At 38.0% G+C, this 24,271-nt stretch overlaps 2 protein-coding genes across 9 annotated transcripts in view; both read right to left on the reverse strand.

The window, feature by feature from the left end:
* RUFY2 (RUN and FYVE domain containing 2) overlaps positions 1 to 17,462 on the reverse strand; it is a 54,688-nt gene extending 37,226 nt beyond the window's left edge. For 2 of the 8 annotated variants that reach the window (XM_032608805.1, XM_032608809.1), the window contains exons 1-3: positions 17,337 to 17,462; positions 7,547 to 7,720; positions 3,574 to 3,691 (exon numbers count right to left, since the gene is read on the reverse strand). In XM_032608805.1, the coding sequence (XP_032464696.1) occupies positions 3,574 to 3,691; positions 7,547 to 7,720; positions 17,337 to 17,427 (383 nt within the window). In that variant the 5' untranslated portion in view covers positions 17,428 to 17,462. The other 6 variants (XR_004346269.1, XM_032608808.1, XM_032608804.1 and 3 more) reach the window with 6 other exon arrangements.
* Positions 17,395 to 24,271, reverse strand: part of DNA2 (DNA replication helicase/nuclease 2) — a 47,212-nt gene continuing 40,335 nt past the window's right edge. The window contains exons 15-21 of the mRNA XM_032608803.1: positions 23,295 to 23,488; positions 23,113 to 23,202; positions 22,826 to 23,030; positions 21,242 to 21,331; positions 20,457 to 20,639; positions 18,178 to 18,324; positions 17,395 to 17,528 (exon numbers count right to left, since the gene is read on the reverse strand). Of these exons, the coding sequence (XP_032464694.1) occupies positions 17,460 to 17,528; positions 18,178 to 18,324; positions 20,457 to 20,639; positions 21,242 to 21,331; positions 22,826 to 23,030; positions 23,113 to 23,202; positions 23,295 to 23,488 (978 nt within the window). The 3' untranslated portion in view covers positions 17,395 to 17,459. The remainder of the gene's footprint in view (positions 17,529 to 18,177; positions 18,325 to 20,456; positions 20,640 to 21,241; positions 21,332 to 22,825; positions 23,031 to 23,112; positions 23,203 to 23,294; positions 23,489 to 24,271) is intronic.

A 24,271-nucleotide genomic window follows, 5' to 3' on the forward strand; every position in this document is an offset into this window, starting at 1 on the left:
ACAGTATGGTACTGGCACAAAAACAGAAATATAGATCAAGGGAACAAGATAGAAAGCCAAGAGATAAACCCACGCACATATGGTTACCTTATCTTTGACAAAGGAGGGAAGAATGTACAATGGAGAAAGGACAGCCTCTTCAATAAGTGGTGCTGGTAAAAACGGATAGATACATGTAAAAGAATGAAATTGGAACACACCATACGCAAAAATAAACTCAAAATGGATTAAAGACCTAAATGTAAGGCCAGACACTATCAAACTCTTAGAGGAAAACATAGGCAGAACACTCTGTGACATACATCACAGCAAGATCCTTTTTGACCCACCTCCTAGAGTAAGGGAAATAAAAACAAAAATAAACAAATGGGACCTAATGAAACTTAAAAGCTTTTAGACAGCAAAGGAAACCATAAACAAGACGAAAAGACAACCCTCAGAATGGGAGAAAATATTTGCAAACAAAGTAACTGACAAAGGATTAATCTCCAAAATATACAAGCAGCTCACGCAGCTCAATATCACAAAAAACAAACAACCCAATCCAAAAATGGGCAGAAGACCTAACTAGACATTCCTCCAAAGAAGATATACAGATGGCCAGCAAATACATGAAAAGATGCTCAACATCACTGATTAGGAGAGAAATGCAAATCAAAACCATAATGAGGTATTACCTCACACAGGTCAGAATGATCATCATCAAAAAATCTACAAACAATAAATGCTGGAGAGGGTGTGGAGAAAAGGGAACACTCTTGCACTGTTGGTGGGAATGTAAATTGCTACAGCCACTATGGAGAACAGTATGAAGGTTCCTTAAAAAACTAAAAATAGAACTACCATACGACCCAGCAATCCCACTATTGGGCATATACCCTGAGAAAACCAGAATTCAAAGAGTCATGTACCACAATGTTCACTGCAGCACTATTTACAACAGCCAGGACATGGAAGCAACCTAAATGTCCACTGACAGATGAATGGATAAAGAAGATGTGGCACAGATAGACAATGGAATATTACTCAGCCATAAAAAGGAAAGAAATTGAGTTTTTGTAGTGAGGTGGATGGACCTAGAATTTGTCATACAGAGTGAAGTAAGTCAGAAAGAGAAAAACAAACACTGAATGCTAATGCATGTATATGGAATTTTAAAAAGCAGTATGGATGAACCTAGTGGCAGGGCAGGAATAAAGATGCAGATGTAGAGAACAGACTTGAGGGCACGGAGGGGAAGGGGAAGCTGGGACAAAGTGAGAGAGTACCACTGACATATATACACTCCCAAATGTAAAATGGATGGCTAATGGGAAGCTGCTGCATAGCACGGGGAGATCAGCTGGATGCTTTGTGACCACCAAGAGTGGTGGGATAGGGAGGAGGGTAGGAGGGAAGCTCAAGAGGGAGGGGATATGTGGATATATGTATACATAGAGCTGATTCACTTTATTGTACAGCAGACACTAACACAACATTGTAAAGCATTTATACTCTAATAAAGATGTAAAAAAAAAACTGAAGGCGTTTGTGCTCAAGATGAAAACTAATTCTATCTAGGCAAGAGATGTGATGTGTACAAAGCAAAAAACAACACAGTAACTCCTTGTGGCAAACTGAACTAAACCAGCCATCTGGGGAAAGGTAACCTGTGCTCATGGTAACAGTGGCATGGTTTGCACCAAATTCTGAAGCAACCTTCCTGCTAAGGTCATAGGACACAGAATCGGTGTGATGCTATACCCCTCAAGGATTTAAACTTATTGAAAAGTAAATAAATAAAAGTGTGGATTTGTTCTCTTGCTAAAAAAAATTTAATCTCATATCTGTCTTATCCAAATTCTTATCATTTAGTAAAAATAAAACCAAGTTTTACAGAACATGTATGACTTTTTTAAAGAGAAATACATCGTTCACACTTTTACGTTTTCTTATGCAGAGAACATTTTAGCAGGTAATGTGGGAGGAAACTTAATCTTCACTTCAAACAGCTAGCAACTTTCTTATGGCTTAGCATTTTATTTTATTTTATTTATTGTTTGGCTTTTTAAAAACAATATGAACATGTATCTTCATATTAAAATGAAGCCAAACCTTATATTTCTCTTTTTGAGAGTTAAATTCCCCTTTTCCTCTCTTTGTTAAAAATTGCTACACCTTATATACCATTGTAAGAAATATGAAGTGTGAACATCACTCGCTATTTAATTCTAAAAACTGGGTTTAAATCCTGGCTCTGCCACTTGTTAACTGTAACTTCTTTGATCTTTACTTTTCACATCTATACAATTATCATGATAATAATCTCTGCCCTAAGGTTGATTTAAGCGCTAAATGAGATAAGTCATGTAAAACAATTATCCTGTTACCCTGATACAGTACTCAATGAATAGCTATTTACTTTTATCACTCAATTAAGTACAACTTGCAAACATTTGGATGTTGTGATAACAGAAAACACTACCATATTCCCTATAACATACAAAACCCTAAATTGTAAAGCTAAGAGAAAGCAAACTGATAATCTGACAAAAAATGGTAAGCATAAAAAAAAAGTTATCTCATTCACAAGAATTAAGATAAACTAAAGTAAGCTCTTCTATCTTAATCACACCCTGAAGAACATAAAACCTTAGCCTTAACAGCAAAACACCTGCAAAACATTTTCAACACGCATGAGTCACTAGCTAGAACATTCAGCTTTTAGGACATTTCATATACAGTTTTTCCTCAGTATTTGTGGGGGATTGGTTCCAGGACCCCCTCAGATACCAAAATCCATGGATACTCAAGCCCCTTATATAAAATGGCATAGTATTTTGCATATAACCTATGCGCATCCTCGCATATACTTTAAATCATCTCTAGATTACTTATAATACCTAATATAAAGTAAATACTATGTAAATAGTTGCCAGGGTGTGGCAAATTCAAGTTTTGCTTTTTGAAACCTTCTGAAAAAAATTTTTTTGAATATTTTTGATCCAAAGTTGGTTGTATCTGCAGATGCAAAACCCACAGATATCGAGGGCCAGCTGCACCTTCATCTAGTCAAACAGGCAGATGACAATATAGATCCCAATTTTAAGAATAAAAAAAAGTAATTTGCACAAGTCCTATGGTACATAAATGGCTTATCAGAGAACTCAAATCTCCTGAGCCTTTGCCCTGGATTTAGCTTAAATCAGTCTTCAAATAGTACAACTGCCTACTACTGCAAACCAGCTTAATACTCAGGAAACAGAAATGCATAATTGATACATCCTATCTTAAAAGAACTTGCCTATTTCCTGCAATACAATGCAGAATTTAAGTAAGTGATATAAGAGTGACTATAATGATAGCAGTATAAAAGAAACAGCACTTAATTCTTATTGAAGGGGCTAAGAAAAATTTCATAAAGGAAATGAAATTTGAGCTAAGCCATAAAGAATAAACAGAATTTTATTAGAAGAGAATGCAAGAAGGTTACATAAGGCTGCGAGAAGATAATAAACTAGACTGTGAGGTACTTTTAAGGAATAGTAAATATACTTCTACGGTGAAGGAGGAACAAGTAATAAGATTACTTACTTAAGACCAGGTAAATCCCGGACACTAGCTCCTATTTCTTCTGCTTCTGGGTACAGCTTCTCCACCAGTTCCAAAGGGCCCCATATAGTTTTGTTATAACTCAAAAATGATTTTCTTACTTTAAAAAGAAAATATAATGCATGTAACTTCAACTTACAAAACTGTAGTAACCTCATGTTAAATACTTAGTTTCAACATTTCTAACTTAACATACAATTATTCACAGACCTTTCCTCTCTTATCACTACACAGCCCTGTTGATCAGAAGCCTGTTGATTCTGATATTCTCCCTAACAGAAATATGCACCTTGGTCATTTTTCCATATCAGAAATATGCAAGTAGGTAATTAAAGTAGAAGAACAACTAGGCTCACTCTTTTTTTTTTTTTAACTTTCTTTTTTTAATAGATATTTATTTTATTTTGCGCAGGCTTCTCTATAGCTGTGGCACACAGGCTCAGTAGTTGCAGTGCATGGGCTCTGTAGTTGGCGTGAGGGCTCCACAGCACACGGGCTCTCTAGTTGTGGTGTGCAGGCTCAGCAGTTGCAGTGCATGGGCTTAGTTTCCCTGCGGCACGTGGGATCTTGGCTCCCCGACCACGGATTGAACCGGCGTCCCCTGCATTGCAAGACCAATTCTTAACCACTGGACTACCAGGGAAGTCCCACAGGCTCATTCTTTACCAGTACAAAAATAAGACTGGTGGCCCTAGCAGGCTGATCTTTACCAGTTTATTCAATAAACCAAGGACAAGTAGTTATTTTACTTTTAAACACAAAAAATTGTGACTTTACTTTTCCTTTTATTTGAATGTGAGATTTGGGTAATATGAAACCATGAAATCACTATGTTTCCTTCTAATACTGACCAGATCTCCTGTAGATCCAGCGTGCCTATCATATGCACCACCCAAAAGCCAGCAAGATAGGCAATTTTCCCTGGGGGAGAAAAATCAATCAGCACAAAGTAGCTTTATAATGGTTGATCAAGACAGGCATTTGACTGTTAGGATATGCCTCATGATATTTTGGGAAGTAAAGGAAAATATATTCAGAAAAGAGTTTAAAACGTAACTATGGTGGCCATCATTTGGCAATTCCATTTCAGCAGGCTGGGGGAAAATAAAGACCTTTGTCACTACTATTTTTTTTTTTTAATAAAAAGGAAGCTTTTCAAAAAGCAAATTAAAACTCAAGGCCTGAGATAAGACTGTTGACTTCCTGATGTATTAAAAGAAGTATTCAGAGACTGAGAATATCCAGAGTAGGCAAAAATGTGGGGAAACAAACACATTCACTGTTGTTTGATTAATCAGTGAAGGCTTTACAGACATCAGTTGCCTATATCCTTTGACCCAATAATTCTACTCCTAAGAATCCTAAAGAAATCTTAGCACGTGTGTACAAACATATATATCCAAAGATGTCCTTACAGCATAATTTTAATGATAAAAAACTGGAAACACCTAAGTGTACATTAAGAGGAAAGTAGTTAAATAAGTCATGGTATACATATACTATGAAATGTTTTACAGCCATTAAAAATGTGAAAAAGACCTCTATGTAAATGGCAAAATCTCCAAACCATACCATTAAGTTTTTCTTTTTTTAAATAGGGAAAAAAAGAAAGTCACAGAATAATACAGCATGATTTTATTTAGAGTAAAAGAAAAAATCACATAATTCAATTTAAAAAAGAAAGAAAGAAAAACAGAAAAGAGCTAGAAGAGTGACAAAGATTCCTTTAGAGAGATGAATGGAAGAGAATGAAGGGAAATTATGTTTTTGCTCCATGTGCTTCTATGTTGTTTGATTCATGTACAAAAAGAACATATTTCACTATTATATATAATTTTTAAAATTATTTTAACTCTAATTAAAGAAAAAGTGGAATCTGAAGAAACAAAAACAAAAAACCAAACTCATAGATACACGTTCCAGATTGGTGGTTGCCAGGGTTGGAGGGTGGGAATAGATGAAATGGGTAAAGATGGTCAAAAGGTACAAACTTCTAGTTATAAAAGAAGTCCTGGGGATGTAATGTACAAATGACTACAGTTACTGTATTATAGATTGTATTGTATATCTGAAAGCTGCTAAGAGTAAATCTTAAAAGTTCTCATCACAAGAAAAAAAATCTTATAACTATGTGTGGTAATGGATGTTAACTGGGTTTATTGTGGTGATCATTTCACAATATATAAAAATACTGAATTGTGTTGTACCCATTAAACTAATACGTTATATGTCAATTATATCTCAATAAATATAAACAAATTTTAATTTTAAAATGAATACATTAATAACATCACATATAGGGTTTCTCAAATTTCGATGCCAAGGTTCCTTCTCAGTTTAAAGTACATTTTATTAAAACCATGTTTAGGTAAATCTCCCCTTTTGCTTTTCACATTTACCCCTACTCTCATGTGCCATAGTCAGAAACTCCCCCTAAGTGTGCATCAGCAGATGAATGGATAAAGAAGATGTAGTATATATACACAATGGAATATTAGCCATAAAAAAGAATGGAATAATACCATTTGCAGCAACATGGATGGACCTAGAAATCATCATAATAAGTGAAGTAGTCAGTCAGAGAAAGACAAGTATCAAACGATATCACTTATATGTGGAATCTAAAAAAATTATACAAATGAACTTACTTACAAAAGGGAAATAGACTCAGAGACATAGAAAACAAATTTATGGTTACCAAAGGGGAAAGGAGGGGGGAATAAACTAGGAGTTTGGGATTAAAATATACATAGTACTATACATAAAATAGATAAGCAATAAGGACCTACTGTATAGCACAGGGAACTATACTCAGTACCTTGTAATAACCTATAATGGAAAAGAATCTAAAGAAGAATACAGATATATAAAATATACATATATATAATATATATATAAAATGAATCACTTTGCTGTACACCTGAAACTAACACAATATTGTAAATCAACTATATTTCAATTAAAATTTTTTTAAAAAAAGAACTTTCCAACTTACCCAGGCTTCTGGTATACCAACATAAAAGCAAGATTCTCTTCTTTTTTAAGTCACCTTAGTACACATCTCTTACATAGCCCTCTACACAGCTCTGATCATATGAACCAGAGATCAAAGTAGTTACTATAAGTAAAAGAACAGTAATATAATACAAACACATAAAAATAATTCAATGTGAAATGTATAGATGAATACAATATCCACTGTTATCATCATTTTCAGGGAGCACCCACATTTCTACAATAACCCAATCCAGAAGACAATTTTTCTAGATATGTTTCCATGCACTAAGGAGGTTCATATTTCAACAATCAACTATTTTAATGTATTTGTTCAAGAGAGCTCAAACTAGTAATTATAGTTCATACCAGAATCACCAAGCTTAAGATTTTCTATATAACTCTATAGTTGTCCTAGAAAATGGAAATCAGCTCAGAGTATGTTGAAAACATTTTAAAATCAAATACACTTTTTACAGGGACTTCCCTGGTTGTCTAGTGGTTAAGAATCCACCTTCCAATGCAGGGGACGTGGACTCAATCCCTGGTCAGGGAGCTAAGATCCCACATGTCACAGGGCAACGAAGCGGCGTGCCGCGACTACTGAGCCTGAGTGTTCTGGAGCCCGCGCGCCACAACTAGAGAAGCCTATGTGCCGCAACAAAGAGCCGGCATGCTGCAACTAAGACCCGATGCAGCCAAATAAATAAATAATTTGTTTTTTTTAAAACAAAAGAGTATACAAATACATTTTTACAAAACAGTAACAACTAAGGATTTTCTGAAGACCACCCATTAGAAAACATAAAGTAGTAGGGTATTTTCTCCTAAAACCAACCCACCCAGTATTTTTAAAGTAACAGTAATTATGGCCTCAAAAAAAATCACATTTTCAAGGATATTTAAGATGGGAGGGGGGAGGTTCTATAGTTGTTTTTTTTTTTAAAAAATCTCACAATACCTTTAAGACCATGTTTCAGACAATGCTCCATAACAACGAAGAACTGCTGCAAGGGGGGGTAATCAGAATCCAAAGTGCGGCCAAAGCTTAGAGCAGATTCAATGAGTCCTTTAATACTGAGTTTAGCCATGTTTAACAAGTTTGCTCTCTCTACAGCTGTAGGGTCTTTTGTAGCTGAAAGCACAAGAAAGGAGTCCAACATCACTTGCAAGAACTGACATTGTAAACTATACAAACCCTTTCCTTCCCCTGTAAAACCAAGTGGTTGGTTTTTCCTTGGTGGACAAGTAAGTCTTCCTAACAAACACCCCTAGTTAACTTCTTTTTATGTCTCTCATGCATACCATAGAACAATGCTCACTCCAGCCAAAGTTTATGAATTATTCTCAAGATCCTGCAAATTGGCTATTCTAGGGTATTTATTTTATTTTTGTGGTACCTCTTCAGGGAGAATGAGTTTTTTTAAATCTTTCTCTAGAGATAAGAGTAACAGACAACATGTTTAAGGGTTCATGCAAAGGCAGACAGCAGGAACCATCAAAGATGAATCCAAAAGCAAAAAAATGTTCAGAATAAACTGGCAATACAATAAAAGGTAGTTAAAATTCTAAGATTCCAATTTCACCCATAACAAACATGACAGGTAAATAAAATAGGGGGACACAAGAGAAGCCATTCAACTCTCACTCAATTTAACCCTCTTTCTATCTTGTCTCTTCACTGCAATTGTAGTTCTGTATTGCAGGACTCCTTTATTTTCCCAGAGGAAATAAAAGCAGGGTCCAGTTTCACCTTAAGGTTTCCTGACCTTCCACACAGCTGATCCAGTTGAATATCAAGGTAATCGATGCATTTTTTTAAAACTGATTTTACCTGATACTTTCAATTCACAAAAATTTTTCTTTCCCACAAATTTTATTCTGTTTTCTTATAAATTCAGATGCTTCCCCATACTCTCATCACTGTTGTGACTGGCAGAAATATTTTCAGCACAGATGCCAAAATGAAGTGTAAAAAAATAAAGCACTTAGTATACTGTCTCATAATCCCTGACAAATTTACTAGTCCAAGTAAACCAAATGTCCGTTTTTCCTTCACTGGATAAAAAGTCCAGGGTTCCCAATGATCTAGTATTTTACTTCTGACCACAGATAGCCAGGCGTGAAGCGTGACAATGAATCCTAAGCAACTTAAAATGCAAACAGTCACAACTGCTACGACCAAGCTAGCTGGTGGAAAATCTCCACACAAGAAATCATTGCTTCAAATATGCATCGTGGTATGACTCCCTCTTTTTTCGGGGACGAAACCAGTCGATGTTTCATAATCTGCAGCAATTCTCATTTTTCTTAACAGTGCCCATCACAATCCGTAATGTACGATGCGACAACCAGACAAAGGGCGCCTTTATAACTGCTCGAAGGTAGGTCCTGGTGGGCGCCGGCAGCTCCCGAGTAGAGGAGCGTTTGCACCCCAGCCGCGCCCCGCCCGGGCTGCAGCCCCCACACGCGCCCAAAGGCCGGTTCCCGCATCTTGCCTGTAGAACCCCTTCCCTGCCTCCCTGCCTGCCAGCCAGCAAAGCTGCCCAAGGGCTCGGGGCGCCCCAACCCCCTCACGGAAGGCTCACCCGGGGTCCTGCGCGGCATCGCTGCCCCTCTCCCGCCTTCTGCGTCTGGAACCCAAGCCCAAACCTGAGACGCTTCCCTCCGCCACCCCTAAACCTGAAAAGTCATCGCCCGTCCCCGACTATTTCCCCCGACCCGGGAACTGCACCCCGGCCGGCCCTGTCCTCGCTCCCTGTAAGCCGACGGACCACCAAACCTCTGCCATTAGGCCCCTGAACTGGGAAGGGGGCGAGGGGGAACGAAGGGCGGCCGCGCGTTGCCATGGCGACGGCAAACCCGGCTTCGGACCCCAGTCCCGACCCCGAGGCCTCCATGCCCACACCACCAGTCCTCCTGACCCGGCCGAGCCCTCGGCCCAGCACGGAGGGCCGCGCGTCCGCTCTCGGCCTGCTCTGCTTACCCATGGCGGCGGCGGCGGCGGCGGCGACGCGGTCTCGGGCGGGGACTCCCTGGGCCCCGCCAGCAGCTCCCTTCAGGCGAGCGGCGGCCGCCACGGCGTCTGCGACCAGGCCCGCTGCGGCCCACAGCGCTCCCGGCGGCGGGAGGACGGCCGGGCGGTCCCGCGGCGCCCGAGTGGGGCGGGGGGCCGCGGAGCCTGAAGCCGGCAGCGGAGAAATCCACCCTCTCTGAGCCACTTCGGATCCAGCCGGAGCGGAAGGAGAAGGAAAAGGAGCGTGAGGAGGTCCTCGCGTTGAGGAGGACCTCGCGTTGAGGAGGTCCTCGCGTTGAGGAGGACCTCGCGTTGAGGAGGACCTCGCGTTGAGGAGCAGGGGGGCGGACCCTGGTCTCTCACCCTGCGGGCCTCGCCGGAGCGCTAGGGCTGCATTTCCAAGGGGATGCGAGTCACGTGCAAACGTTTTCATCTACTGGGTCCGGCTGGGTTTAATCGAACACACCTGACCGCTTCCCTTCTTCACCAACTAACTGGCAGGGGACCACCAGTGAATCCATCGGTTTATAAAAAGCAACGAGGAATGGTCTCAGTAATCGAGGGAAAGGTGCAGAGATAAAGCCAGCGTTTTCTCATTTCAGGGAGTAAAAACTCTCGTGGTCAGATGACACTAGGTTTAAGTTATATCAATTTGGGGAAACTGAGCTATTACCTAGTTAGATCGGCAATTGTTTTTTGTTTTTTTTAAGAATATATTTTTTAAATTTATTTATTTTATTTTTGGCTGTGTTGGGTCTTCGTTGCTGCACACGGGCTTTCTCTAGTTGCGGCGAGCGGGGGCTACTCTTCGTTGTGGTGCACGGGCTTCTTATTGCAGTGGCTTCTCTTGTTGCGGAGCACGAGCTGCTCTAAGCATGTGGGCCTCAGTAGTTGTGGCGTGCGGGCTCACGGGCTTAGTTGCTCCGCGGCATGTGGGATCTTCCCAGACCAGGGCTTGAACCTGTGTCCCCTGCATTGGCAGGCGGATTCTTAACCACTGCGCCACCAGGGAAGCCCAGCGATTGTTAAAACGGTGTCCGAGTTAGAAATAGACTGATATTTCGAGGAAATGGAGCAGTGTTTATCTCTTCATCACATTGGTCAGCATACAGTTCTATTATGTTTCTTTACTTCTTTTGGTTTTTAATTTTCCTTATTGTGAGATAATCATACATGGATAAAAATTTACAAAGCATATATACATTTAAAGAATCATAAAGTGAACAGCTGGGAAAACACCACCAGATCAAGAGAGCATAGAACAGGAGAGTCATCTTCCCTGGGGGAAAGGCCTTTAGCCACAATCCCCCTAGAAGTATTAATAAATACGATTCTGACTTCTATGACAATTGTTTCCTTGCTTTTCTGCATGTTACTACTATGTAAGTATGTGCCCCTAATCAATATAGTTTATTTTTGCCTGTTTACAAACTTTTCACAAGTGGAATAACATTACGAACATTACTTGTTTCTTTTGTTCAACATCATCCATGTCCGTGAGGAGTTTCCAGGTTAGGGTGTTTTCAGGTTTACATACTTCCTGGTCCCTATATGCAGGAGAGCCTCTAGGGCATGTAAATAAGAATACAATTACTAGAAATCAGGTATGCCTTTCTTTAAATTTACTAGATAATGCCAAACTGTTTTCAAAATTTCTCATAATTTACACTCCTATCAGCAGTGTTGTTTTTCTGTTGCTGTGTCCATTCTAATGCTTAGAATTTTGAGGATTTTTTCATTTTTTGCGTCTTGTGGGTAGGTGATTGCATGGCAGGTTTGTTTTTTATTTATCTCATTACTGATGACATTGAGCACTTTACCTATGTTTATACTATTTGGAATTTCACTTTTGCAAAGAAATGGTGCCTGTTTTTCTATTGACTTACCTTTTTCTTATTGGCTTACCTTTTTCTTATTGGCTTGTGCAAGTTACTTAATATTCTACATACTAATTTGATGTCAGTTATGTGTTGCCACTATCTTCTGGCTAATTTTTCTCTCCTTATGACAACCGTTGATTAAATATAAGTTCTTAATTTTCTTGTAGTGAACTTATAGTTTATGCCTTAGTGTCTTAAGAAATCCTCCTTATTCCAAGGTCACGAAGATACTCTCTTTTAAAGAATTACATAGTTTTGGGACTTCCCTGGTGGTCCAGTGGTAAAGAATCCGCCTTCCAATGTAGGGGACGCAGGTTCGATCCCCGGTTGGGAAACTAAGATCCCACATGCCGCGGGGCAACTAAGCCCATGCGCCACAACTACTGAGCTTGCACGCCTCAACTAGAGAGCCCACATGCCACAAACTACAGACCCCATGCGCTCTGGAGCCCACACACCCTGGAGCCTGCATGCCACAACAAGAGAAGAGAAAACCCGCACACCACAACTAGGGAGAAGCCCACGCGACCAAACGAGCACCACAACGAGAGATCCCACATGCCACAAAGAGGACCCGATGCAGCCAAATAAATAAATATTAAAAAAAAAAAGAATTACATAGTTTTGCCTTTAATATTTAGGCCTGTTAGTGCACTCAGAATTAATTTCAGTGATGATGTGAGATAGGGTCAAATTTCATTTCCTCAACTATCCCATCAGCCTTTCACCATTCATCTTCCATGCCCATGAGCATGGAAGTGAAGGTCAATGAGCATGTATGTGAAGGTCAGTTCCTAGGCCAAAACCTCATTTGATCTTCAGAACCACCCCATGAGGAATAAATTATTTACCTCTTTTATAGATGAAACTAACCTCAAAGATTAAATAACTTTCCCAAAGTCACAGTACTATTAAGGAACAGAGCCAGAATCTGAACCAGTACAAAACTAGCCTCCATTTTCATAATGTCAAAATACATCTGTGGTTTTTACAGTGTTTGAAGGAGCCTAAAACTGATGACAAGTCTAACCCCTTCCACCATCTTGCTGTTAAACACTGAAATGACTGACTTGTTCATTTTTCTCTTCTCCAAATGATGAGCAAAAAGGGAGGGATTTGTGTTCCAAGTGCATTTAGAAAAGCAAATAATGTTAAGTATATATTTATTTATTTTATAAAACCATGAGAACAAAGGAAAAGAGCTTTATTTTCTGGATTGCTTTCCCTCCAGTGACTTTATAGGTAACATGTAGGAAAGAAATTTAGTTCAGTAACAGACCAGCTTTATTTAAAGCAAAAAATATTTCTTCCTTTGAGGAAGATGTTCTTAAACTCCAAAATACATATTTGCTGGATACTCTAGCCACCTTGTATTGAACAGAATTGGAATTAGGGTGTATGTTTAAAACCTATTACACTTAATAGGCTTAAACTAGAATATTAATCTGTTCTGAGCTCTTGACGTACTAAAACTAAGAATCTAGGTTTTTAAACGTACAGATATAATCATGTAACAAAATACTGTTTTCTAAAAACTCATCACATACTGAAATATAGGGATGAAATTGAATGATGTCTAAAATTTGCTTTAAAACATGTCAGCAAGGAAAAAAAGGTTGAAAACAATTCCTGCAAAATCTAACTGTTGAATATGGGTGATGGGTATATAGGAGTTCATTATACTACTTTTGTGTGTGTTTTTAAAGGTTTAATAATAATGTTCTAAAGCTCATCATAAAAAGAAAGCTAGTTAAAGCCTTAAAAATAATTTTTATGTAAAAATCTTTCATAATAAGCCAAAGCAGTATCTATACAAGAGCCGAGAGTCAGTAAAGGCAGACTTCACCCCCCGGGTCCATATTGGTTCATACTTTCCAGGATCATGAGTCCCAATCAGCCAAGGGTCAGTGGTGACTTGAGTGAAGTTGGATGGGCCTATCCTCTTAGCTACAAGCAGTCTTTTTAATGAGCAAAGCTGTCCACTGAATCTACATAGACCAGCTGGTCAAATCATGCCACAAGGTTTCCAGCTGGCCTGAGATGTGATTTGCTTACACTAACAATTGTAATGCTTTTTTTTCTTTTTGGCTGCACTGTGCGGCTTGTGGGATCTTTGTTCCCTGACTAGGGATTGAACCCCAGCCCTTGGCAGTGAAAGCACGGAGTCCTAACCACTGGACTGCCAGGGAATTCCCAACAATTGTAATGCTTCTAAACATTTGTATAGCACCTGGAAAATGTACACAACACTGAATGGGAAACACACAGTACCTGGGAAAATTGCTGAATTACTAATCAGAACATCTGGGTTCTAGCAATGACTTGCCCAGAGCCATATGCTAACATGAAATATCTATGCTAGGTACTCTGTAGGGTTTAATTCAATTGAGAGAATATCTATTAAAATTATAAAGCATACTACATATTATTACCGCTGCTAAAAAAGCAGTAAGTGGTATAAAGCTACATATAAAGATGGAAGTAATTCTTTCTGGAAGGAAAAAAAATCAGAAAAGGCTTTCTGGAAAAGGTAACATACTAGTCTTTCAGTCTGGGTGAAGTTGCATAAATGGTATTGGAGAAATAGACAAATATAGATAGAGGATACAACAAACAAGAAAAAAGACATGTATAGGGAAGAGCAAAATAGTGTATTAGGGAATTCTCTGGCAGTCCAGTGCTTAGGACTCTGCACTTTCACTGCCATGGGCCCAGGCTGGATCCCTGGTCAGGGAATTAGGATCCCACAAGCTATGCAGTGCAGCCAGAAAAAAAAAAGTACATTAGAACAAATATGCAAAGAAATAATGGAGAATGACCTCCATTACAAACCACACGTTCCAACCTATTAGTGGGATATGAAAGAATGTTAGTAGGTTGCAACCAGCTTTGTTTTTTTAAATTAATTATTTTTGACTGCTTTGGATCTTCATTGCTGCGCACGGGCTTTCTCCAGTTGTGGCGAGCGGGGGCTACTCTTTGTTGTGGCGCGCGAGCTTCTTCATTGCGGTGGCTTCTCTTGCTGCGGAGCACGGGCTCTAGGTGCGCGGGATTCAGTAGTTGTGGCACACGGGCTCTACAGAGCACAGACTCAGTAGTTGTGGTGCACGGGCTCAGCAGTTGTGGCTTGCGGGCTCTAGAGCGCAGGCTCAGTAGTTGTGGTGCACGGACTTTGTTGCTCCGTGGCATGTGGGATCTTCCCGGACCTGGGCTCAAACCCGTGTCCCCTGCACTGGCAGGCAAATTCTTAACCACTGCGCCACCAGGGAAGCCCCGCAACCAGCTTTGCTTTTAATGGAATAGTGGAAAATATTAGGGTATATCACATATAAAAAGGGTAAATATTTTGTTAAAGTACTGTTTAAGGTGCACGCACGTACATATGTTCATGCTGAGTCATGATGCAAAATGTGTTTCTTGTTGTGGTTCTGGCAATTTTTATTCTTAAGCACCAGTCCAGATTATCATACACCAAACTACCAGTAGTTATAACTAAATGATAAGATTACAAAGAAATTTAATTTTCTAAAATTTGTAGTGTTTGAAATTCTCACTAAAATCATGTACTACTCTATAATTAGAAAAAAAAATTTAAAGAAAGAAAATTATGCTAAGACTTTTGAACTCAGAAAATGTGAGGTAGATGGTGTCCTTGACAGAAATAGAGATTACAGAGGAAGGCATTAGATGAAGATGGAAATTTACATTTTGTATGTGCTGACTCGGAAGTGCTCACAGAAGACTCTGAAGGCAGGAGCTGGAACACAGATATAACTAGAATTCAGAAGACATGGCGGGGTATACAGATTTGGTAAACAGCTACATAGGTCATGGTTGGAGGCAGTGACTGTCCAAGGAGGGAGAACAGGACCAGACCAAACATAGAGCTCTGGGAAAGACCCGTCTCTAGAGAGTGAGAGATGAGGAAGAAAAGAAAGGAATCAGAGGAGGCAGCAAGAGAGGTAAGGAGGCAGGAACTCTGAACTGATTTTCAGGAATGGGGCCACTGGAATGGCTACACTGTCATTACATCCTGGCTTTACACTATAAGGAAGACCTTGTCTAGGCTAATGATGCTTTTGATCTGGACCTGCACAAAGTGACTGCCCAATAACATTAGAGACTGGTAGCCACTGCTGTCTTAGTCCTTGGCGTGGATGTCATACTTAAACTGCACTATTAGCAATTTGATGGCCCAGTCTGGGTTTAACCTACAGCTCACCCCAAGCCTCCAACTCACAGCATCTTATATATAAAAGACGAATCCTAACTCTTTCAACTAAGTGGCTAGACTCTTGTAATCAAGACAGAGTCCCAGGGCTTCCCTGGTGGCGCAGTGGTTGAGAGTCTGCCTGCCGATGCAGGGGACACGGGTCCGGGAAGATCCCACATGCTGTGGAGCAGCTGGGCCCGTGAGCCATGGCCGCTGGGCCTGCGCGTCCGGAGCCTGTGCTCTGCAACGGGAGAGGCCACAACAGTGAGAGGCCCGCATACTGCAAAAAAAAAAAAAAAAAAAAAAAAGACAGAATCCCAAATGACAAGAAACATGGAACCCCTCCCAGGGCTCTTCTTCCACAGGGCTTTGCAGGCCATACAAATCTGTAAAGCAACCACTGATGGAACCAAAAGAATTTACATTATTCATCTCACTCCCAGGAATATCTAACCAATATTTAAGCCTTATCTCTGTAAACTTCCTAGTTGTTCCTGTCTAATCCATAGTATCTCCATGATTAACTCCATCCTGTGTGTCCTTCATAAATCTCTTTATAATGTCAACACTCCTTGGTTTCAGCTTTAGAGCATTATCAATATTTCAGTTCTCAACACTGGAAAAAATTGTGGACAACCCTGAACTTAATTATTATTTAGTATTAATAATTGACACTGTAAGATCTAACAGTAGGAGAACAATTTATTTAATAAAATCTTCAAGTAATAATTTTTTTAAAACATGTGAGGTAGAGGCAGCAATTTTTAACATACTTAACATTCATTAAAAAGAAAACATTTGAGAGAAGTGAGAGATCTCCCTGCCAAAGATGGATACACTAAGGTTAAAATTGGTCACAATGTAAGTAATCAAGCACTCTGAGGTAACTGTTTTACAAAACATTTTTATACCAAAAGAGAAAATTAAGAAATGCCCTAAAACTAAGGGGCATATGAACATGAATAAGTGAAAATAGGAATACACCTTTTTAATTTGTCATCAATTCAGCAAACAAAATTTCTTCTCAAAAGAACAGTAGGAATTATTTTCTTTCACTAGAATACTGAAAAGTGAAAATAACAAGTGGGAGAGTAAGGAGAATCAGAAATTAACTGGAAATAATACATTTATCAGTGATAATTTAAAAGACTAGGTTTAAAGTGAAAACATCTCTGATAGGAGAAAGCAAAAGTCAGGAAAAAACCCAGCAGAATGGCCTTTGAATCAGGGACCTCAAAATACAGAAAAACGTCTTACTTATGTTCTCATCATCACAAGATTGTCCTTAAATGACAAAAGCAATCAATTTTCTTACCTAATCTTTCAAATAAACAAAATACGATTAAAAATCTAAAAGATCAAATTAATCTTGAAAATTTAGACTTAAAGGTTTAAGCCTCAGATTGAAAAATTCATCCCAGCTTTAAAAGGTGATAGAAATTTATCAAACTCTAGATCACACAAAACCACATTTATAATACCTATAAATTTAGACTTTTCAGTTTTGGTTCACCTGTACTAAAAAATTACTATGTTAAATTTTGTATGGTAATAGAACTTTATGTTTAACAAGGTTATACCAAAAAATAAATAAAACAAAAAAACTGGAACTCTGAAAGAGTATATTTACATCATTTCTTACCCTTGGGATAAAAGTTATCTTCACAGTGTAACCAGGCACTGATTTTACAGCATATCCGAATTATAAATAGGCAACAGTTAGAGAAGATCATGATGGTTTGGAAAAAGCAAGGAAAACAGTGCTTTATCTTCTTTGAAAATCACCCAATATATGACAAAGACTTTCATGTTCTCCTGATGGAAGATCAATGATGTAAAATAAATTAAGGAAGATATATTTAACACAATATGGAATTACATAAAAACATATATGACATTATTATCTAACATTCTAACATTCTGTAATTTGGTTTACAGGACTGCTAAAAAAATTGTAAAGATTTTTATGGCATTCTATGGATAATAGTATACTTAAGCAATATGGTTTACATATCTTATTAGCCTGAGACCTACATATAATTTTTTAAAGAGATGACCTATTTTTAAAATAATCTATTAATACAGTATGACAAGTAATAATCTCCATTTTTAAATATAATACTTTGTCCTAGATTTTTTTTTAAAAAGGTTATAAATTGAGGGGAGAGGATCCAGAAGGGATAACCAGTTTTCCTAGATGTATTCTAGGAAACATGCACCCTGTTCCTAAGGCGAATAATCAAGTCCCTTTTTTTCCCCCTTCTCATTTCACAAACTATCCTTCACCACCACGTTCATTATTTCACTTTTTGCTTAAAATTACTTCTTGTGATTTGTTTTCTCTCTTTCCTTTGCAGAATCAGATCTTTTGAAATATGCCCATGGAAAACCTGAGACACCGAGTTTTAGTTTATACAAATACATAAATGAAGTACTCACAATAGCACAATCAAATGTGACCATATATAAAACAAAAAGGATATTAATTTTTCTGAGTTTAGATGATAAAGTAGCTTCCCCAAAGGAGGATAGCGGTTTAGTGAGGACACACATCCCAGGAGAATCAGCTTATGTTTGGCTCTGGTTATAGCAACATTAAGACGCCGCCAATCTTTCAATAGTTCACCAAGCTGAAAGAAATTGTAATTTTCTTTCTTTGAGTTTTCTTATTTATTTGAGTTTTTTGAGCAGTTTTCAAAAACATATACTGCAAAAAAGATTCATCAACACATTTAAAATCCAGACAGTTGGAAAAACTTGCCCACAGTGCCAACTTCAAGTATTTTATCGTGGGTATGATATCCTAGCCATAATTTAAAATTATTAAATACATATAATAAAAATATACTAAAAATTTTTAAATATTAAATATATATAATACAGAATTGAAGTTAGGACTTCCCTGGTGGACCAGTGGTTAAGACTCCGTGCTCCCAATGCAGGGGGCCCGGGTTCAATCCCTGGTCGGGGAAACTAGATCCCGCGTACCACAACTAGGAGCCCACATGCCGCAACTAAAGATCCTGCACCCAGCAATGAAGATCCCAAGTGCTGCAACTAAGACCCAGCTCCGCCAAATAAGTAAATATTTAAAAAAAAAAAAAGAATTGAAGTTATCTCCACTCAGTGTAGCACTGTTTTTTTTAAATATCTATGAAACAAGCTCTCTGTTTCTTTTTTAAAAAAAATTTTTTTAATAGATTTTATTTATTTATTGGCTGCGCTGAGTCTTCCTTTGCTGTGCACAGGCTTTCTCTAGTTGTGGCGAGCAGGGCTACTCTTTATTGCGGTGTGAGGGCTTCCCATTGTGGTGGCTTCTCTTGTTGTGGAGCACAGGCTCTAGGTGCGCAGGCTTCAGTAGTTGTGGCACACGGGCTTCAGTAGTTGTGGCTCACGGGCTCTAGAGCGCAGGCTCAGTAGTTGTGGCACATGGGCTTAGTTGCTCCATGGCATGTGGGATCTTCCCAGACCAGGGCTCGAACCCGTGGTCCCCTGTTGGCAGGCGGATTCTTAACCACCATGCCACCAGGGAAGCCCCAGTGTAGCATTGTTTTTTGACAGTAATAGAAACTCGTCATAGTAGAAGACTCAGAGGAGTGGTTAAAGATACCGTGACCCATATATACAGTAGAAAACTATGCATCTGTAAGAACAGAATGAAATCTCTGTGTAATGACATGGAAAGATCTCCAAGCTGTTAAGTGGAAAAAGCAAAGTCCAGAATAGTGTATATATTACCTTTTGTGCAAAAAAGGAGGGAAATATGAATACTGATTCATATCTTTAAGCATATGCTTAAAGAAACGTAGAAGGTTACCAAAAAAACAAAAACAAAACAAAAACAAAAAACCAAACATGTGATTATCTGTGAGGGTAAGAACTAAGTAGAGGAACCGGGAAGAAGGGAGACTTTCTACTATGTGTATTTTATTTCATTTATTTATTTTTGGCTGCACAGTGTGGCACGTGGGATCTTAGTTCGCTGACCAGGGATCAAACCCACAGCCCCTGAATTGGAAGTGTGGAGTCTTAACCACTGGATGACGAGGCAAGTCCCTCTACTACATGTATCTTAAAAACCATATGAAGCTATCACATAGTCAAGAAAAATGAGTCAAGGAGAGATAAAAATGCAAAAAAACAAAACAAAGCCTGGAATTATCTATAAGTTTGAAAGTATATCTAGGGAAGCCTATATGTTTAAAATGCTCCAAACACGATAATCAAGAGGTAGAAGCAACCCAAATGTCCACTGATGGATAAATGGATAAACAAAATGTGGTATATACATGCAGTGGAATAATATTCAGCCTTTAAAAGGAAGGAAATTCTGACACATGCTACAACACGGATGAACCCTGAGGACATTATGATAAGTGAAATAAGCCACTTACAAAAGGACAAATACCGTATGATTCCACTTATATGGAAAATTCACAGAATTCATAAAATTCTGTCAAATTCACAGAGACAGAAAGTGATTGCCAGGGAAAGGAGAGAGTGGGAATTAGGGAATTGCTCATGGGTATAGAATTTGTTTTGCAAAATGAAAACGTTCTGGAGATGTGTTGCACACACTGTAAATATACTTAATACTTGTGAATTGTACATTAAAAGATAGTTAAGAAGGTGATTTTTATGTTATGTGTTTTTTACCACAATTAAAAAAGAGAGAGGAAAGTAAAAAAAGAGAGGTAAATAATGTCCCAAACAAAAATAAAATAAAAATCAGACAACAAAGCAGAAAATACAATTAACTCACAGTTCCATCTTCATTACTTCTAACAAAAGATACTAGAATGATACTTTTGTCTCTTCCTTGGTATTTGTCTACTGTATTAACTTCGACCATCCCAAGAGAAGAATGTGCCAATAAATCATTGATGACTTTTAACTGTTGCCGGTATGGTGCAATGATACCAATATCAGAGGGATTACAACCAGCCTAAACAGAAAATAACACAATTTAAAGTGAAAAAATCCTGACTTTTGTAATTTAAGCTTTACTAAATTTATTAAATGTTTACATAATGTGCCCAATTGATGTTTATAATACATGTTCCTATCACAAGGAGTAAATACAATTATTGAGTTCACTCTAAGGCTATATCCACATTTCCTGAAATGAAATAATTTCCTCAAACATTGTTCCCTTGTTATTTAGAAGTTCATGGCAGTATAATGGTTTGTATGCCACCAAAACAGTGTTGCCATACCAAAAAAAGTACAAAGAAATACATTTTACTTTCTGCTATCCCTTACACCAGAGGTTTCCAATTGCCAATCATACTGACTTCAGCACTAAATTGAAACCATCAGAATTATCTGATGTTACAAAGTTATCCTAAATGGAAACTCAAAATGCCATTACTGTATAAAAAATTACATGTCTTAGATAAATGTTCTCAAAATAAAAACAATCAGGCTTCATTCCTCTTTATCTTAATAAACAAAGGTTAACTTTAGATCTAAAGTTCCTTGCATTCTAATATTCTATTACTCTGCACCTTAATATTAATTAGCCCTCAAAATTAAATTCTATGTTACCTTAATAAAAATTGAGGTCAGGAAAACAACGAGTTTGGCTTCTGTTATATTACTGACACCGCCCTTTTCAACTTGTTCTGGTGCTGGAACCTAAATAGAAAAAATACGCATCCTGCTTGCAAAACAATCTCTGAAGTTAAGAGTACTGTCAGTACACAGGTGGCCATAGAGATGGTACTACCACATGTGGAAACAGATGAAAAATATCTTCATCTTAAAGTTGAAGGTAAAAGAATTAACAAAAATGAATGATATTAGTCACTTTCAGAAAGCCACCCAGAGGCAACTCATCTTAAACATGCTACATAGAGTTCAGACTAAAATCTCTATGAAAGCCGACCATACACTGGGCTTCACAAACTTTACTGTGTTATCCCCCATTTTATAGGAATCAAAGGTCAGAAGAGATGAGTAGCCTGCCCAAGCCTCACAATAAATCATGGCACTAGGATTCAAACTTAGATCTGGCTCTAATATCTGTGCCCTTTCCATTTTCTTGTTGATTTTCATACAAATAATGGAGCGATAAGGTTCCCCAGTTTCTACCATACCTAGTAGAACTTTCAAAGGATTGTTTTGCTCCTACATCATTCCTTAGTAACCTTGATTAATTTTAATACAACTTATTTGGAATCCTGATGCCAAGAAAGAGGAAATGTGAGTAGCAAAAAAGACTCTGAAATATCACTGGTGAGGTTAAAAAATGGTAAATTATAACTAATAAATTAGAGTTGTGGTTTATAAAAGCAGTCATTTGTGAGATCAGTTTATGTGACTAAATATCCCAGAGCCTGCCTGCCCCTAAATTCTTCATCCTGAAACACTAAGGCAATGTCCAAGAGAATGAAAATCCCACCATGGTACACACATGGTAAGACCCTATTTTTAACAACCAGCTGGCTCCACCCATCTTGATAACAAGAAATACACCTATTTTAGAATAACATGCATACATATAATTGGTCATTATATTTTTATTTGAACTTACATAGACTTCCAAGTCAATAATGAGAAGCACTATATAAAACAAACTGTAGGAACATAGGGTCAAAACTTTGTTCTTAGTTCTCAGAAATAAGACTCAAGTCATTTAAAGTCCTTGTGCAGATTTTTTGTTTAATGACAGATTTGCAAAGAGATCTTTAGATGCATATGGTGGGGGGAGGAGATATATGGGAAATCTCTGTACTTTTAGCTCAGTTTTGCTGTGGACCTAAAACTGCTCTAGAAAATAAAGTCTGTTTTTTTAAAAAAGGACATCAATTTATCCTATCTGCTGTCCATTTGTAAACCCAGACCTTTGACAATATCAATGCCAATTTCTTTTATCGGAAATGTAATTATACAGTTGAGTTCACTTTCTACCTTTCTGACTTCAAAAGTCAATTTTGACATCTATCAATCACCAAAATAAACCTCCCAAAGACAGTGAGTCTATAGAAAGAAAAGATTCTTTTGTGTTAAAGTACAAGAAGTACACTAGTTTTAACTCATAAGCTCTAAGGAAGCAATCGCTGCTGAAAACTGAGGAATACAAATAACAGAGCAAAAGGAGAAAAACTAAAGAAAATGTTTGTTTTTTACCTTGTCTGTGTTAAGGAAACAAACAGGACTTTTTGGCTCGAAAACTTCAACCAGCCAAGGATTTTCAGAATAATCAGCATAAAACTCCAGTTCCAGCTTTACATCTTTAAAGTTAGGTAGGTTTATCACTGCATTGGCCACTTTGTCTGATCCACACTCCAGCTTTCCTTCGTATGTCAGTTTATTACTTAAGGACATAATTTTACTAAGGGAATTACAAAATAATTTTAGTTTTAGTGATGAACACAAATACAAAAATCACTCGTAGCTGACACTGTTACAAATACCTGTTCATTCTGTACTGCACGGTTAACTGTACGACAGCATTCTTATTCTGTTCCAGCCTCTTGAATAAGCTTTCACTCATGCCAAGAGCTCTGTCAACAAATCCAGTTCAGGCTTATCAGTGTACTGAAACTGTCCCTTAAAAAGAATCTAGTTTAAAATTGAAACCTCAATGTCTGCTTACCTTGCTTCGCAGTTTAGTACCAGGGGAGGAAGCTGCTGATGATCCCCCACCAACACAAATCTCCGTGAAAAAAAAAGTGGCCCTAGGCAAACTGGTTGGCTAATTTGAGAGGCTTCATCCACTATACAAAAATCAAAAGTTTTACGAGAAAATATGGGATGGTTTACTCCCATACATGTTGTTGCAACTATAAGCTAAAAACAAATAGGGAAAATAGATCAGTTATTTAATATGTCCAAGAAATATACCTTGTTTTTCCCATTTTTGAAATTAAAAGATCAAAAAAGAACTTTGTCCCCCAAAACAGGAATCCCCCAATATGACTGCAGAAACACATATAGCATACAAAATATTTTAATTTTTTACTATAAATTTTTAAAAATCAAGTTAATTTTCCAGACACTATAACAATGCTCAAATTTTGATATTTCAAAATGGAAATCGGAACCATTCAAGAGGCAGTAAGTTAATGAATTTATTTTTTTAATGTCAACCAGGACTTTACTTCTGGGAAGATGGAGTACTTTTCCCTACTCCTCCCACAAAGTACAATGAAAAACCCTGGACATTATATAAATATAAAACTATAAACATAAAGACTGAATGGCGGAGAAAAGGTAGACCAGCTAGGAACCTTGGGACACGAGGAACACCACAGTTCCCTGGGTTTTCCTTTTGCCTCACATATCCCAGATTTGGAGCTGATCAGACTAGGAACACAGGAATGCCAATGTATGCAGACCAAAAGAAGTTCCAACAAAAGCCAAAAGAACAGGAAAGGGATAGCCTAGCAGACAGAAAACTTATACAATAATCACTCAACTCTAGCCAAACACCACATAAAAAACTATGGCCTCAATAGAAATAAAAAAACAAAAATAAATGGGACCTAATCAAATTTATAAGCTTTTTCACAGCACAGAAAACCATAAATAAAACAAAAAGACAACCTACAGACGGGGAGAAAATATCTGCAA

Source organism: Phocoena sinus, chromosome 16 (genome assembly GCF_008692025.1).
Source record: "Phocoena sinus isolate mPhoSin1 chromosome 16, mPhoSin1.pri, whole genome shotgun sequence".
In the NCBI taxonomy this organism is placed as follows: Eukaryota; Metazoa; Chordata; class Mammalia; order Artiodactyla; family Phocoenidae; genus Phocoena; species Phocoena sinus.